Raw genomic sequence first — 17,965 nt, forward strand, 5'->3', positions numbered from 1 at the left:
CCAGTGGTACCTACTTCCCTGTCTTGCACAGCTTGGGTCCTAGGTTTGGCAGTTCCATGGAATCGTCTGCTTTCTTCAACGCAGTAGCCGTGGCTGTGCCCACGGTAGGCTACACGAAGACCCTTCTGGACCTGTTCTGGATAAAGCCAATCCCCTTCCTCAGTGCGCCCTTTTCTCAAGTCCACTCACCATCCAGCTTATACTTCTGTGGCTCCAGCCTGGGCAAGTCAATTTTTTTTTTAAATTGGGGAATAATTGCTTTACAACGTTGTGTCGATTTCTGCCATACAATGATGTGAATCGGTATATATATATTCCCTCCCTTTGGAGACTCCCTCCTACCCACTCCTTATCCCACCCAGGTCATCACAGTGCCCTGGGCACTTCATTTTAAGAATTAGATGAAGGCATCAAATCAGCCAATAAAGTCTCTGTGACCCCCAGCCTCTGTGTTCTGCCCTTCCAGGAGCATGAAGCACAGCTACTAAACATGGACCCTGTAAATGAGTTTTGGGTGGTGGGCCTGGTGACTGTGACTATCCTTCTGGGTGTTGCACTGGCAGGCACGGAGTGGGAGTCCAAGGCAGGTGAAGGGGAATTGAGTTGGGGGTGAAAAGACTAAGGGGATGGCAATGAGAGCTAGACAGATGAGGAATGGACTGAATGTGGGGAGATGTGTATTTGTGAGTAGTTGACAGAATTGATTTCCAGGGACACAAACCTGAAACTAGCCAGTTCTGCTAGGAGAGACTCCACATGCCAGTTCTTGAAGGGGAAAGTAAAGAGGACTCCTTCTGAGGATCTGTTGGGATGAGCACTAGACATGATTACCAGGTGAGAGATGCCCTGTTTCATGCTCCCAGATATTTACAATCTTGAGATTCACCTCTAGAATGGGAAGGGATGCTTTGCAGTTTGAGTCAAGAAGGAAAAGGACAACCATTTAGCCACAATCCGTTATGGAAAGAGGCTGGCAGGAAAGGGAACAAGAGGATTGGAGAGAACAGTGAAAATGAGACACAGAGAGGGAGGAGGAAAAGTTATTCCTTCTCTTTCATCGCCTCCCTTTCTCTGTCTCTCTTTCTCTCTCTCCCTGGGGGAGTGGGGCGTGGGGGATGTCACCTGTTGAGTTCCAGGTCCAGACTATCTTCTTCCTCATCTTCCTCTCCTTTATTAACTAGCTGCTGGGGACACTTCTCCCCACAAACCCCAGCCAACAAGTCACTGGCTTCTTTGGATGGCAAGGTAAGACAGTGGGAAATTGACTGAGAAATGTGTACCCTCAGAAAATACCCCTTGACTTCTGATTCTCTATGTCATTCATAAGTTGTCCATCAGACCATTCAGAGTCCTTGTTAAGTCCCTGGGTCAAAATTCCCTTATGCTTCCCAGCCTAACTTAAGTCACCAACACGAAACTGAGTAGAAGGGTAATACTTTGGGCTGAATGAAGGAAGCCAGGAGGAGCTCCTCAAAACCTCATCTCTTCTCTTTATACCTTTATATAGGAAGCATTTTCTTGGAAAATATGGTTACACAATGGTGAGTGTGGTCCAGAGGGCAGTGTCCCTGGTGTGTTTTCCATCTTCTTCTCAGCCACTGGGGTACTCACCAGGACCAAAACCTCTGGGGATCTCAAGGTGAGAAGGATGTCCAGGCCTGGAGCACACTCTATTGCCCCTCTTCTCTCCACTAATGGGTAAACTTTTGTTCCTATGGCCATACTACAGGTATCCCCACATGAACTGTCCTTGCCATCTCTTGGACCACACTTTCCTACCTAAGCATCTCTGCCACAATTGGTAGGGTCCTCCGCTTCTGCCTTCAGTGTACAATGACCTAGAACCCTGGTTTCTGCTTCTCTGAAGGGCTAGGTGATGAAATGAGCAAGAGGCATTCATCAATTATATTAAAAGTAGTTTGTATGCTGGTAGGCCCCCAGTACTTGGATGCAATCTCAAAAACAACAGAATGATCTCTGTTCATTTCCAAGGCAAACTATCAATATCACAGTAATGCAAGTTTATGCCCCGACCCATAATGCTGAAGAAGCTGAAGTCGAATGGTTCTGTGAGGACCTACAAGACCTTCTAGAACTAACACCAAAAAAGATGTCCTTTTCATTACAGAGGACTGGAATGCAAAAGTAGCAAGTCAAGAGATACCTGGAGTAACAGGCAGATTTGGCCTTGGAGTACAAAACAAAGCAGGTCAAAGGCTAACAGAGTTTTGCCAAGAGAACGCACTGGTCCAACTAATAAAAATAAATGAAAAAAAAAATGAGAAAGTAAAACACACTGAATGTTCCTCCAATTAATAAAAATAAATGAAAAAAAATGAGAAAGTAAAACACACTGAATGTTCCTCCAACTAATAAAAATAAATGAAAAAAAATGAGAAAGTAAAACACACTGAATGTTTCTCCAACTAATAAAAATAAATGAAAAAAAATAAGAAAGTAAAACACACTGAATGTTCCTCCAACTAATAAAAATAAATGAAAAAAAATGAGAAAGTAAAACACACTGAATGTTCCTCCAACTAATAAAAATAAATGGAAAAAAAAAATGAGAAAGAGAACGCATTGGTCATAGCAAACACCCTCTTCCAACAACAAAAGAGAAGACTCTACACATGGACATCTCCAGATGGTCAATCCCGAAATCAGACTGATTATATTCTTTTCAGCCAAAGATGGAAAAGCTCTGCACAGTCAGCAAAAACAAGACTGGGAGCTGATTCAGATCAGCTGGCTCAGATCATGAACTCCTTATTGCCAAATTCAGATTTAAATAGAAGAATGCAGGGAAAACCACTAGACCATTCAGGTATGACCTAAATCAAATCCCTTACAATTATACAGTGGAAGTAACAAATAGATTCAAGGGATTAGATCTGATAGACAGAGTGCCTGAAGAACTATGGACGGAGGTTCATGACATTGTACAGGAGGCAGTGATCAAGACCATCCCCAAGAAAAAGGAATGCAAAAAGACAAAATGGTTGTGTGAAAAGGCCTTATAAATAGCTGAGAAAAGAAGAGAAGCTAAAGGCAAAGAAGAAAAGGAAAGATACACCTATATGAATGCACAGTTCCAAAGAATAGCAAGGAGAGATAAGAAAGTCTTCCTTGACCAATGCAAATAAACAGAGGAAAACAACAGAATGGGAAAGACTAGAGATCTCTTCAAGAAAAGTAGAGTTACCAAGGGATCATTCCATGCAAAGATGGGTATAATAAAAGGACAGGAATGGTATGGACCTAACAGAAGCAGAAGATATTAAGAAAAGGTGGCAAGAATACATAGAAGAACTGTACAAAAAATCTTCATGACCCAGATAACCACGATAGTGTGATCGATCACTCACCTAGAGCCAGATATCTTGGAATGCAAAGTCAAGTGGGCCTTAGGAAGCATCACTATGAACAAAGCAAGTGGAGGTGATGGAATTCCAGTTGAGGTATTTCAAATTCTAAAAGATGATGCTGTGAAAGTGCTGAGCTCAATATGTCAGCAAATTTGGAAAACTCAGCAGTGGCCACAGGACTGGAAAAGATCAGTTTTCATTCCAATCCCAAAGAAAGACAATGCCAAAGAATGTTCAAACTACCACATGATTGTGCTCATCTCACACGCTAGTAAAGTAATGCTCAAAATCCTCCAAGCCAGTCTTCAACAGTACGTGAACTGTGAACTCTTAGATGTTCAAGCTGGATTTAGAAAAGGCAGAGAAACCAGAGATTAAATTGCCAACATTCATTGAATCATCAAAAAAGCAAGAGAGTTCCAGAAAAACATCTACTATTGACTATGCGAAAGCCTTTGACGGTGTGGATTACAACAAACTGCGGAAAATTCTTAAAGAGATGAGAATACCAGACCACCTGACCTGACTCCCGAGAAATCTGTATGCAGGTCAGGAAGCAACAGTTAGAACTGGACATGGAACAAAACTGGTTCCAAATCAGGAAAGGAGTACTTCAAGGCTATATATTGTCACCCTGCTTATTTAACTTATATGCAGAGTACATCATGAGAAATGCCGGGCTGGATGAAGCACAAGCTGGAACCAAGATTGCCAGGAGAAATATCAATAACCTCAGATATGCAGATGACACCACCCTTATGGCAGAAAGCCATAGTTCTTCTTTAGAACTAAAGAGCCTCTTGATAAAAGTGAAAGCAGAGAGTGAAAAAGTTGGTTTAAAACTCAACATGCAGAAAACTAAGATCATGGCATCTAGTCCCATCACTTCATGGCATATAGATGGGGAAACAATGGAAACAGTGACAGACTTTATTTTTGGGGACTCCAGAATCACTGCAGATGGTTACTGCAACATGAAATTAAAAGATGCTTACTCCTTAGAAGAAAAACTATGACCAACCTATCAAGCATATTAATAAGCAGAGACATACTTTGCCATCAAAGGTCCATGTAGTTAAAGCTATGGTCTTTCCAGTAGTCATGCATGGATGTCAGAGTTGGACTATAAGGAAATCTGAGTGCTGAAGAATTGATGCTTTTGAACTGTGGTGTTTGAGAAGACTCTTGAGAGTCCCTTGGACTGCAAGGAGATCCAAGCAGTCCATCCTAAAGGAGATCAGTCCTGAGTGTTCCTTGGAAGGACTGATGTTGAAGCTAAAACTCTAATACTTTGGCCACCTGATGCAAAGAACTGACTCATTGGAGAAGACCCTGATGCTGGGAAAGATTGAAGGTGGGAGAAGGGGACGACAGAGGATGAGATGGTTGGATGGCATCACCAACTTGATGGACATGAGTTTGAGCAAGCTCCAGGATTTGGTGATGGACAGGGAGTCCTGGCATGCTGCAGTCTATGGGGTCACAAAGAGTTGGACTTGACTGAGTGACTAAACTGAACTGAACTGAAGGCCCCTATCCCCTTCTTCACCAGTTCTCTCCAGTGTTCATTTCATTGATGAATTGTATGGTGTTCTTTGATTACTGAATTTGGTCCTCCCCCAACTCCATGCACACACACTTCCATTCCTCTCTTTGGCACTGGTGGTACCCCGACAGTCCTACTGCTTTGGGTTGGGGTTCTCTCCCCATGAAGGAATGTGTGTCCTAAATCTCATTTCCGGCTTCCTGCATGATTTGAGATGTTGGGTCTTTTTTTTTTTCCTTTGGCTACACCAGGTCTTAGTTGTGGCATCTGAGATTTTTTTAGTTACAGCATGTGGGATATAGTTCCCTGACCAAGGGTTGAACTCGTGCCCCCTAAAGTGGGAACATGGAATCTTAGCCACTGGACCACCAGGGAAGTCCCTGAGATGTTTTAGGAAATAGGACCGACATGGGTGTACAGAGTGGGTGCTGCCTAATGTCAGCCTGCCAGTATGGCTGGTGTTCCGGCAGATATTGAGAGTCACAGTCTTGCCTCTGTGGGCTCTCTGATTACAACCAGGTGAGTGAACCAGAGGGGAAGTTTAGAGAGATAAGTCTTACCTAACCCATTGCCCAGCATACAGCAGATGCCCAAAAATCAGTAATGACTTAAGTGGATTCAGGGAGGAGGAGCCAAAATCTGACGGAAGAGGAATTTCTGTGATGGCGGGTACTGGCCATGGGGAGAGTGGCTAGAGTCTCCAGCTAAATACATCTGAACAGGCTTATGGTTACCAGTTTGGAAGAAATGCCAACAAAACAGAAAAAACTGAAGACTAAAGAAGCCCTTTATACCTAAATTCCCAAGGACAGAAATTTCAGGGAACACACTCTCTGTTCCCTGTTCAATCTGGGATTTCCTTTCTCTGTAGCCAAAAGGCCTTTGAAGACTTGGTGGCCTTCTATGGAGTGCAGAAGCCACACCAAAGCGGGACCTGACATCTACTGTCTCAACACTCGTGTTCCTTCAGGCTATACCTGTGAGCAGGACCTGTGGACAAACCAAAAGCAGGTGGGTATACAGGAACTGCCCCATTGAAGTGGGGCACTTGTCCCAGAGTACAGACTGACAATGCTGCTTACCCTGGTCCTGCTCGCTTTTCCTAACCATGCAGAGCGGCACATATGCCTTCATGAAGTCCTGTGGCTGCTCTCACAGTCATGAGTCTGGGAAGATGCCAAGGTACAGAGGCACAGATCTCAGGGGTTAGACTAGTTCACGGGTAGAGAAGCTGAGCAACAGGTTCTCTTTCTCACAAAAGCTTCCATAACAGAAACCTCCCTGTGATCCCATCAGCCTGCCCTGAGACCCTAGACCTGAGCTGGCTGGAGATGCTGTCCAGGGGCCCGATGTTCCTATTGCCTTCATCTGTGAAAATCAGCAAGACACACTTAAACTTTACCGTTAGTAAGAGGCTCAGGAAGCAAGACAGCTAGGAGGAGCCCATGATTTAGGACTCAAGGAGCCATTTTAATCTCCCAGCTCCACAAACTTCGGGTCTACTCTTGTGTAGCCCAAAGCTTTAGACATACAAGGGTTTTGTTATTTTTGGCTGTGCTGGGTCTTCATTGCTACACACTAGCTTTCTCTAGTTGCTGCAAGTGGGAGCTACTCTCTAGCTGCAGTGCACAGCCTTCTCCTTGCAGTGGCTTCTCTTGTTACCAATCATGAGCTCTAGAGCATGTGAGGTTCAGTAGCTGTGGAACATGGGCCTAAGTTGCCCCATGGCATGTGGGATCTTCCCAGACCAGGGATTGATCCCATGTCCCTGCACTGGCAGGTAGATTCCTAACCACTGGACCACCAGGGGAGGCCCATACAAGGGTTTTTTTTTTTTTTTTTTCCATACAAGGGTTTTACAACAGCCCAAAGTTTTCTGGTGGCTCAGATGGTAAAGCATCTGTCTACAATGCGGGAGACCCAGGTTTGATCCCTGGGTCGGGAAGATCCCCTGGAGAAGGAAATGGCAACCCACATCAATATTCTTGCCTGGAAAATCCCATGAATGGAGGAGCCTGGTAGGCTACAGTCCATAGGGTTGCAAAGAGTCGGACACGACTGAGCGACCTCACTTTCACTTTAAAGTTTCCTAAGGAGAGAACCCCCCCGCCCCCGCTCCACTGAACAACACAAACTGCAGCTACAGTGCCAAAGATAGCCCTTCTCCAAAATCCATTCTACCTCGTGATATTAATAAAAATTTATAAATAAATACCTGAGGCTAATGTGTAATAACATACTTCAAAACTCCCTGAGCCTAGAGAAACAGATCATTCCTGTTCTCAAATACAGACAAGAATTTATCTTCTATCTTCCATCTCAAAGTTTCCACTTTAGACCTCTACCCCTAAATGCATTTCAACCCATTTATGTCTATCCTTTGTAAAAAACAGAAGAATATCTATCATCATTTCCTACTTAATAAGTAGTCAGAAACTGTCCCAAGCCCATGTGATCTCAATTTTTAAAATCTTTTTGGCCAAGTCATGTTTATAGTCCTTTATTTCTTTGGTTTAGTTTCCCACAGATTTATTCATTTATTCAGCAAATACTAATTGCAATCAAATGCTCCACCACTGAGCTACGCGTGAGTGCATGCTAAGTTGCTTCAGTCATGTCCGACTCTTTGCAACCCCATGGACTGTAGCCCGCCAGGCTCCTCTGTCCATGAGATTCTCCAGGCAAGAATACTGGAGTGGACTGCCATGACTGAACCTGTCTCTTACGTCTCCTGCATTGGCAGGTGGGTTCTTTACCACTAGCACCACCTGGGAAGCCCACCATGGAGCTGTGAAAGTGAAAGTGAAGTCACTCAAACGTGTCCGACTCTTTGTGACCCCATGGACCGTAGCCTGCCAGGCTCCTCTGTCTTTGGGATCCTCTAGGCAAGAATACTGGAGTGGGTTGCCATTTCCTTCTCCAGGGGATCTTCCCGACCCAGGGATTGAACTCGGGTCTCCCTCATTGCAGGCAGACGCTTTAACCTCTGAGCCAACCAGCAAATACTAATTCAATGTCCACTTCTGTGCCAGACCCTATTTTAAGTACTGTGAGATGATATGTTAATGAGTAAAACAAGATACTCCTCCTCTCAGGGAGTTTATATTCCAACAAGAGGACAAAGAACATAATAAAACAGGAGAGTGGGCTAGAAAGCGCAAAAGGAGTACAATTTTAAGTAGGGTTGTCAGGAAGACCTTACTAAACTAAGCTGAGCCAAGACCTCAGGGAAGAGCCTCCCAGGCAGAGGGGGCAACAAGACCTTAGGGGTGGCAAACCTGCCATGTTTAAGGAAGAAAAGACAGATATGACCAGAGCAGAGTGAATGACAAGAGGTAATAAGGTAATAAGGTAATAAGGTCAAAGCAGTAACGGGGGAAGGGTGTGGCAGATCATAGAGGTTCTCACAGGCCTTGAAAGGACTCTGCATTTTATTCTGAGGTAGGAAAACATGGAGGATTTTGAGAAGAGTGACATAATCTGGCTTCCACATTAACACTATTCACTCTGAATGACTGCTGTTGAGAACTGACTGTAAGAGGGAAATGGTGGAAACATGTAGACCAGCTCCTGCAATCATCTTGGAGATAGGTAATTCTCGCTTGGGCTAGGATGGCAGCAGTGAAGTCCAGCAGTGGATTCTGGATATATTGTGAAGGTAAAGTCAATGTGATCTGATGAACTGGAAGAGATGAAAGAGGTATCAAAGGTAATACCAATACTTTGACATGAACAACTATAAGGATGGAGTTGTCATTGACTGAAATAGCAAAGACTGCAGCAGTAAGCTGGGACAAGTTCAATTTTGTATATGTTAAATTTGAGATGCCTATTAAGCATCCAAGTAGAAATGCTGAAGGCAACTAGATATTTGGGATGTAAGTCCAGACTGGAGCTAAAAAATGGGGAGCCCACCACAATGAAATGGCTTTAATGTGTAAGACTGGATGATATCACTCAAAAGTATGTATGTAAATAGGAAACAGTCCAAGGACTGAACTCTCAAGAGCTATGGAGATTAGGAGAAACCAGCAAACACAACTGAGGCAAACCAGAGATTATGTCCTAAAGCCAAGTAAAGACAATGTTTCTAAGAGGGTGTGCCAAATCCTGCTGCCAGCCTGCGTAAGATGAAGCAGAAGATGCCATTAGATCTTGGTTCACGCACATCCTTGTGATCATGGTAACAGTTGGGTGCAGTCAACTTAATAGGAAACTGGTAGAGGAAGGGCAGATGGCTCTCTTAAGATGTTCTGCTCTAAAATAGAGCAGAATGAATAAATCATAAAGATATATTAGTACACCACAGGAAATACAGTGTTTTACAATAACTTTAAGTGGAGTATAATCTATAAAAATGTTGAATCACTATGTTATACCTCTGAAACATAATACTGTAAATCAACTATACTTGAATTTAAAAAATAACTATGTTTTTAAATAACTGAACAGGAAAATTGGAAGCAATTGGAAGGGGAAATGGGGTCAAGAGACTTGCGTCTCTGTTAAGAAGAGAAAAATGACAGCGTATTTGCATGCTGATAGGATGCTCCATGAGAGAAAGGAAAATGCTGACCCTACAGGAAAGGAGATGAGCGATGTCCTTGAAAAAGCATGGGACCAGCTGTCCAAGGATTTGGAGGGGAGCCTGGGCAGTTTGTTTGGAGCAACACTTTTCAACCTTGGCACTAACGACATTTAACCCAATAATTCTGTTGTGGGGAGCTGTTCTGTCTACTGTAAGCTATATTGCAGCATCCTTGGCCTCTATCTAGTAGCACCACTTCTCGGTTGTGACAACCGAATGCCCTCTGGGAGCAAACTCAGTCTCAGCTGAGAACCACTGGTATGCAGTAACAGTAGAGAAAAATATAAACAACAACAAAAATAACAAGAGGGGAAAAAAAAGATACAGTAACAGGAGAGAAAGCACAGCGTATGGGTATAAATGCTGGAAGTTATGATAAGTGTAGTGGTAGGAGCTTGTGAACCTTTTCACTGTCTCTATTTTCTACCAAAAAGTGAGAATGAAGGGGATGTTGGAGATCTGAGGGGTCAGAAGGAATAAAACAGGGATCAGAAAAGAGGTAAGTGATGAATTCCCAACTTTGATGCCGCAAGCAAAGAGGCCCCCGCCCCCCCCCCCCCAAAAAAAGGAGGGCAAGTGAAAAGACTAGCAAATACTACTTCCAGCATAAAGGACCCACTGAAGTTTCACGGTAATGAATTTAAAGTCAACTTGGCTGTTTTTCCCTAGCCCTTTCAGCTGCATGGGTGTAGGCATAAAGTCAGTGAAGAGTTGAGTGTGACAAAAGCAAGAGAAGCAAAAGAGATTAGTTACTTGCAGTGAGGTGCTCACAACTGGCACTTAGTTGGAGGAGGGAAGTGAAGACATGTGGAGTCAATTGGAAAAATAGGAAGTAATAGTGGGAGAGTGGGATGTTTGAGATTTGAGATATGGAGTAGCAGCAGGGCTGGAATATGACCATCGCCTGAAGTGGGACTAGAGGACAGGATCAGTGGAGGTGCAAAGAACTGACACCAGAATGTTAGAAAGATTATCTATATGGATGTTTAAAGCACCAAGATTTATGACAGATACTGTTTTAAAGCTGAGGTATGTTAGACATGAGAGTAGTCTAAAAATATTATGAGGAAAAATGAGGACTCCCACACTGCCTCCAGGCTGGCCTAGAGCTACAATGGGTGTGAGAGAAACCACCACCACTACAGGTGGTAGGAGAAGCAGAGTCCTCAGGAGAAACCAGGGCTCAGAGCACAGCCATGTAAAGGGAACATTCAGAGAGGATGTTGAGGATACCTGGGATTCTTGCTAATGACTGGCTGTTAATTTCAGAGATCACAAAAAGAATTTCAAGAGTTAAAAGAAGTGGGTAGACAGGGACAAAAAGGGAGTGGAGAGTAATGGTTATTAGAGTTTAAAAGATGAGAGGTGACCTGATAGTCACTTCTTACAGTGACTGGTATAAATAAAAGTGCATGATGAGGTTAATTCTGGTGGTTGTGGCAGGAGGACATGTACCCAGGGCTTCCCTCTGGTCTGCCAATGAAAATGTCTGTAGGCTTAAGTGTATGGAGGAGGGACAGTTTTACTTCTGAGTTATCAATTAGTATGAAATTATATCGGGCTTCAGGCTTTCAGGGAAATCCTGAGTACCTACACTTCAGAGAATTTAAACAAGGTGATGAATGTAAAAAAATTAACACAAGACCTGATGCTAAAACAGAACCAATGATAATAGCATTCCTAAGGGAAGGCTAGAATATCTCAGAAATTCTCCTCAATTTTAGCTCCAGAGCAGCAGCTCCCAAGGCTACCTGCAGTCCGCCAAGGTGCTGCTCTGACCCCTGCCCTCCTTATCCATCGACCCATCGAAAGGATTTAACCATTGCCAAATGTGTATTCTTCCTGAACACAAGTCACTTGCCATATAAAACCAAAAATATTTTAATGCTGAGTCAATTCTTGAGGTTCAAATGATGAGACAAGGGAGCCCACAGCCTTGTCAGGATAGAGGTTAGGGCCTCGGGTCCCTTGGGCTCCACTCAGGGCATGAAATACTTCAATCCTGTTAGCTTTGTTAGTCCCTCCAGGTCACTTCTACTTCATCTGTTCGATACCTGTTTAAAAAAAAGGAAAAACTTGGTGGACAGTCATCTCTTATTCCATTCTTCTCTGCCCTCATGATTCTGGGTCCTCTTCCTGCTGATGATTTTTGCCTACCTCCCAACTGTCTGTCTCCTCCCAACGGCCACTTACCTCTGTGTGATCCCAGATTCACTGAGAGGGGTCCTGTGTCCAGCCTGAAACATCTCCCACCCGGCCTGGGCTATCATGGCTCCATTGTCAATGCAGAACCTGGGAAAGAAAAGAGGTATGAAATTCATGATCTAAGGACAGAAAATCATAGCAACTGGGGGGAAAAAAGTGTGTGTGGGTAGGCGGGCCTTTACCTTTCATCTGTGGCAAAAAGCCGGGCTCCACGTTCCTGGCACATGGTCTCCATCATTTCCTGTAACCTCACATTACCTACAGCGGTAGGGGTACGATTAGCTCATCTTTAGTCATTTCTCCAGTCTAGCCATACACCTCATGTGCACTGACTTCGGAAAATGAAGTAGGTGCAAGGACTGGGAAGCACAGGACAGAAACAAAATAAGTAACTTCCCCAAACCCTTAGAGATTTAGAGTATCAAGAGCAAGATGCACATGCCCCAAAATACGAACAGTTCAATGATACATACACCCTACACCTCCCACAATGAGGGCCTCCTGGGAGCCACAATGTGCCATGGCCCGCTCTGTGATCTCGACCAGCATTGCAAACACAGTTTCCTGTGGGCGGCAGACAAGTTGAAAACATCAGAGGCGATCCCAGTTTAGTTCTGTCTACTATATAAAAGCTCCCCCAGCTCCACCTTTCTATCCCAGTTCTTCACTTCATTACCTGCAGGGAGAAGCACAGATCCTCGGGAGTACACTCTCCAGTGGCCAGCATCCGCTGGGCTACATCCTGTAGTTACAGGAGCAAACAGATAAAACAGTGAACTGTCATCTGGGGATGACATGTGAGCAAAAACCTAGCACACTTGGAGGATCACTGCGTTTTACCACAATTCACCCTTACCAGTATATATTGCTCTTCACTGGCACTGAGCTATATATATATAAAATAGCAGCCTTCTTTCAAGATTCAATAATCATGAATGCTTGCTCTCTCACCTTCTGTCCCCTACCCTGGTTAATTTTTCTCCAGACTTATCCCCATCCAACCCTTTTTATTTTTTTTCCCATTTCTTTGTCTGTTTCTTTTTCTGTCTCCCTCCCTCCTGCCCATGCCCCATGAAATGCAAGCTCCAAGTAGGCAGATTTTTGTTTGCTCCATCTTGTATCACTATTGCCTTGAACAGCACTTGGTACACAAAAGATGTTCAATTAAGTATTTGCTAGATGAATTTATTCAGTATCTAACATAGGCCAGTACTATGCTATACGCAGAAAATACTACATTGAGCAAAACTCGAACACTTTTCTAAAAAGCATGAAAGTGCCCATCTCACCTCCCCCACACTCACCTCAATAAAAGACAAGATCCCAGAGAATGAGACGTCCATCCCCTTTACAGTGTATGGCAGCTCAACTAGCTTCTTGCCTCTATGTGGGAGTGAGTATATGAGGCACTAAGCCTGTAGTCTGCTGGCTGCTCACCCTCCAAAGCCCTCCCAAAGCTCATTAATACATACACAGGGAAATCCTTGGCACCCCACCAGTCAGCCTCCTTCCGCCTTATTCCCCTTACCGCTTTGCCATTTGTTCAATGTTGTAGCCTGGACTTGGGTCATTGGAAATCTAGCAGAAGGAAAAACAGGATGAAGTCAGGCATCTATGAAGCAAAAGAAGCTAATTTATCTTCCCTTTCCTTTTCCATGGCTCTCCCAAAATTCATTCACAACTTATATTCTCTGTAGCCTCAATGGCTTACCTTCAGCACTCGAGCAAAACGATCCAGACAATTACCCACAGCAATATCGATGGTTTCCCCAAAAATGCGGTAACGATGTTCTGAATATGCAATCACCTAAGGGTGATGAGGATGTCCATGAAACCTCAAGTCTGTAAAGAGGAGCATTTGGCTTGGGGAAGAATATAGCAGAGGATCAACATGGTCACTAGAACTTCAATAAGCATTGGAAATAAAGTACTTTCCCAAACCCTCAACAGGTACTATTAAATAGCACTTATCTGAGAAGTCTATATACACCCTAAGGATTCCCAGAGTAGATTCCTAGTCTAAAGAAGGTAACCTAGGTCAGAGAAGAAGTACATTATCATTTTGGATACATTTTTCTAGCTTGGCGGTTGCTGACACCCCTTTAAAAGCAATCAAGACAGTGTGGGCTAAGGAAAGCTTTCCTTCTTGGAGGCAGGGAACCAGAGTTCTTCAAGATTATCCTATGAGGGTGGTAGTATGTGGAAACCACTAGGGTAGAGTTAAAAAAGAAAAAAGACTAAAAAATCCCAGGGAATTCCCTGTTCCTCGTTGCAGATGCATTCAGTCCCTGGCAGGGGAACTATGATCCCACAAGCCACTCGGTGCAGCAACAACAAAAACAAAACCCAAAAATCCCATACTGGGTCAGACTAATTGCTCATCCAGCTCAGCACTGGCAACCAACTTCTGTCCACTCTTCATATGTGACCAACTTCTAGCACAGAGAGTATTTATCACCCACTGACACACAAGCTCCAGACTTCTGACAGTACTTCCATAGGATCGTTAAGTCCCTTTCCCTTTCTGGTGCTGCTAGGGATTTTCTTCCATCCTGATGTACCCTTACTCTACTGATAAAAGGCTGGAGACAAAAGCATAAAGAAAAATTTTGCCTTTCTACTTCAGTCATCCACTCTTCCCTAGTCAATCATGTTGTTTTTCACACCTAAGCAGGCTTCAAAGGAAAAAAGGAAAAGAGGAAAAGAGAAAATTCCATCACTGCTCATCTCAAGTAAATCTTGTAAGCTTCCACTGTTACTTTCCACACCCCAAGTTCCTAACCTTGTATAATAAATATCCTTCAGGCCTCAACCAATTACTTGTTCTCTACCCATTAAAGTTCCCACGTCATTTTCATAGCAATGTGTGCTTCATCTTTAATAACTATCTCACAAAATAAACTTTTAGAATATAATCCTTTCATAAACTGGAGAGAGGAATCAGTCTGGACAATAATCCCATCAGGTGTTAGGTGGAAAACGAAAGCTAGAGTTCTCCAATTTCCACTTAAAAAGATCTTGTAAGGTATCCCAAACAACTCTGGCTTCACCCATAAATTTAAAACATCTTCCACCATTCATAAAATGTTTTTTAAAATTACTTACGTTTTCACTCTTAAAAAAAACCCTATAGATTTACCCCCAGTAACTAAAACAAAACAAATGTTGTAAAGAAACAAATGAGATAGTACCCCTTAGTTTTTTCTTTTTTAAAAAAACATTTTTCTGGCTGCACCTTGAGACGTGTGAGATCTTAGTCCCTTGACAAGGGATAGAACCCGTGCCTCTGGCATTGAAAGCAAAGTCTTAACCACTGGACTGCCAAGTGTCCCTTAGTTTTAATTGCTAACATTCATAGGAAAAATAAACTTCAAAATAATGAAAATAAAAATCTTTATTTTGAATACTTCAATCCTTACTATTCTTTCCTTCTCTAAGTTGGAAATTCCTCATCTCTATAGCCACATATAAAGGTCATCCAGTGTTCTAGTGTATCACATTTTAGCTTCAGATGAGCCCAGTTTTCCTACCACTCAGGCAGAAAGTGAAAGTTGCTAATACAGTGCCTCAGAAATTAAGAAGGAATGATGGAGTTTTTCTGCTGCAGTCCTGAATGGCTTCTGTCAAAATGGGCAAGTTCATGAAACCTGGGAAGGTGGTGATGCCCCTGGTCAGTCATCATGAAGAACACCTATGATCTTATAGTACCTTGCTAGCAGCAAGGTACAAAGTGAAAGCTACCACGGGCAAGAAGAAAATTGCCAGGAGGTCAGTCTTTTGTGAAAGTTTATCACTTGAAGTATATCACTTCAAGTCCACAAGGTACTCTGTAGGTATCCCCTTAGAAAAAACTGTTGCCAACGAGAATGTCTTCAGAGACCCTGCTCTTAACTGTGTGGCCCAACAAGAGGTCAAGGTCAAGTTTGAGGAAAGATACAAAACCAGCAAAAATAAATGGTTCTTCCAGAAGCTGTGGTTTTAGATCTGTTTTATTTCAGTCATTAAAAATACCCAAAAATCTCTGAGGAGGGAAAAAAAGAAAGAATGGTGAAGAATTCTAAATACCTGTGTATTTCCTCCACTGACATACAGCACAGTTGGGTTGGTGGCTCCCGTGATGAGGCGGCCCATCTCAATGTGACCTATACAGTGGTTAACACCCAGCAATGGCTTATTCCATAACTGGGCCACAGTACGGGCCACAACAGCCACAGAAACCAGTGGGGCACCCATGCCAGGACCTATGGGGACAGAATGGGGCTTAGAATCCTATAGAGATTGGGAAAAGCAGAGTTGAGGAAAGCGGGGGATGTGAAGGTACAGCAGATGTAGTGGTGGTATCAGAGGTGAGCTGCAGGCTATTTTGACCTAGTTGGGTTCCAGGTGTATTCTTCCACTGTTGCCCACTCTTCTAGCTATACCTTTGGTGTATGCGATGCAGTCAATATCCTCAGAGGTTAATCCAGCCTCTGTTAGTGCCTCCTGCAGCAGGTCCAAGATAACAGCTCGGTGGTGCCTGGCAGTATCACCTGGAAGGAATCCTAGGAGATGGACACAAGTCAGAGATCCTAAGAATTTTCCTATAGAAAGGCACCTAGAAGTCAAAACAGATATTTGAGTAGGGTAGGAAGAGTCCCTTCCCTTTTCCTCAAACATCCTGTCTTCATATAATGGTCTTTTCAGCCTGTTCAGCTAAGCTAAACAGCTCTCAGAAATGCCCTTCTACATACCCAACTCCTACTCAGGACTCAATGATATCTATTTCATACTTTTTGGTGATGCCCTGTTACTCTACAAACACTGCACATAATAACATCATTTAAGTTAACACACTATATGTAACATGTAACAATTACAGCATTATAGTTAATCGGTACTTTTCCCAGCTTAACCACGAGCATCTCAAAGCACTGCCTATTTTATCTTCATATTCTTGGTGCCAAATGCCAAGAAGCTTGAGTGCTAAACATATACATCCATTTCTAACGAGTAACCTGTTACAACATCACCTCTTCAGGGTCGCTTTTCAGGTATATACAAGACTGCTGCCCTCTCCTATGGAAGGAGGTGTTTGGGGGAAAGGTAGGAAAGACACAATGTAACTTAGAAATAACATTTACGGAAAGTGGTCAATGTGTCCGGTGCTTTAACCCTCAAGACCGAATGAAGCAGGTATTATCATTCCCATTTTAAGAACAAGGTACAGAAGTCCAAAAACAACTACCGAATATTGCAAAGGCAGCCGATAATTAGCACATAAAAGGTGCTCAGTATAGGCTGAACAAACTCAGAAGATCCAGTTCCAAGTGCCTGTAACTCTTCTACCCATCAGCCTCGGGATAATGTGTGTTCGTGCTTAGTCTTGTCCAACTCTTTGCGACCCCATGGACTGTAGTCCACTAGGCTCCTCCGGCCATAGGATACTCCAGGCAAGAATATTGGAGTGGGTTCCCATTCCGTTCCTCAGAGGATCTCCTCAACCCAAGGATCGAACTCAAGTCTCCTGCACTGCAGGCAGATTCTTTACCACTGAGCCACCTGGGAAGCCCTTCTACCGTCACATAATCTCAGAGACTAGGATCAAAAATTATGAGACACAACGCGCACTCTTCACCAACGTTTGGCAAGATGGCAGGGGATGCTGTGCGGAAAGTGCGCCACGAGTTACAAATCCCCAAGTCCTCACCTGTGCCGGGAGGCGTGACGTAAGTCCGCCTCGGGTTCGCCAGTACTTTGCCATCCCGTACCACTCCCACGCCAATCTTGTTGGCGCTGCCTTCAAAACCCAGCACCGCCGGCATGGCTCGGAGCTAGCACTGGAGCCACGGAGCCCTCACCAGTCCGCGCTGGGACGCAAACGCCGCGTCGCAGAGTAGGAAGATGAGCCAGTGGCTGGTAAGCAGCCGCGCCAACCAAAACAACAGCTACCAAAAAATTCCCGTAGATACCGCGCCAGCGCCAGTCCCAACCTCTGTCGTTACGACGACCCATCAAGACCCCTTCGAGGGCCTGTCCTCCTAACTGCCGGGAACGCTGATCCGACGTCTACTCCTTAAATTCCTATCCGTTCCTCTGCTTCTCTCACATGGTCCAGCCCAGCCTTTTCCATTGATTTCGTTCTCTCTTACACAGCTTTGGGATCTCTAGTCAGGGTGGCAGAAAGAGTTGTGAATCTGGCATATTGATAAACAGTCCAAGAATGGAGGGTGGGGCCTTCAGTGTCCCCGAGTCCAGGAGAAGGGCGGGAAGCTTTCAGTC

General features: G+C 43.9%; 1 protein-coding gene across 2 annotated transcripts; it reads right to left on the minus strand.

Annotated features, from left to right (window-relative positions):
• Nucleotides 1-11,359: 11,359 nt before the first annotated feature.
• LOC122704560 (O-sialoglycoprotein endopeptidase) lies at nt 11,360-17,892 on the minus strand. 2 transcript variants are annotated; one of them, XM_043919392.1, is made up of 11 exons: nt 17,394-17,892; nt 16,129-16,248; nt 15,773-15,849; nt 13,419-13,514; nt 13,236-13,285; nt 13,012-13,090; nt 12,384-12,449; nt 12,181-12,271; nt 11,890-11,965; nt 11,696-11,794; nt 11,360-11,556 (listed from the first exon to the last, which is right to left on the minus strand). In XM_043919392.1, the coding sequence occupies exons 1-11, from the start codon at nt 17,506-17,508 to the stop codon at nt 11,517-11,519; spliced, it is 909 nt and encodes a 302-aa protein (XP_043775327.1). In that variant the 5' UTR covers nt 17,509-17,892; the 3' UTR covers nt 11,360-11,516. The 2 variants fall into 2 exon arrangements, with proteins under 2 accessions (XP_043775327.1, XP_043775326.1); XM_043919391.1 differs by having other exon boundaries at nt 15,773-15,948; nt 17,394-17,891.
• Nucleotides 17,893-17,965: the final 73 nt, after the last annotated feature.

Source organism: Cervus elaphus, chromosome 12 (genome assembly GCF_910594005.1).
Source record: "Cervus elaphus chromosome 12, mCerEla1.1, whole genome shotgun sequence".
NCBI lineage: Eukaryota > Metazoa > Chordata > Mammalia > Artiodactyla > Cervidae > Cervus > Cervus elaphus.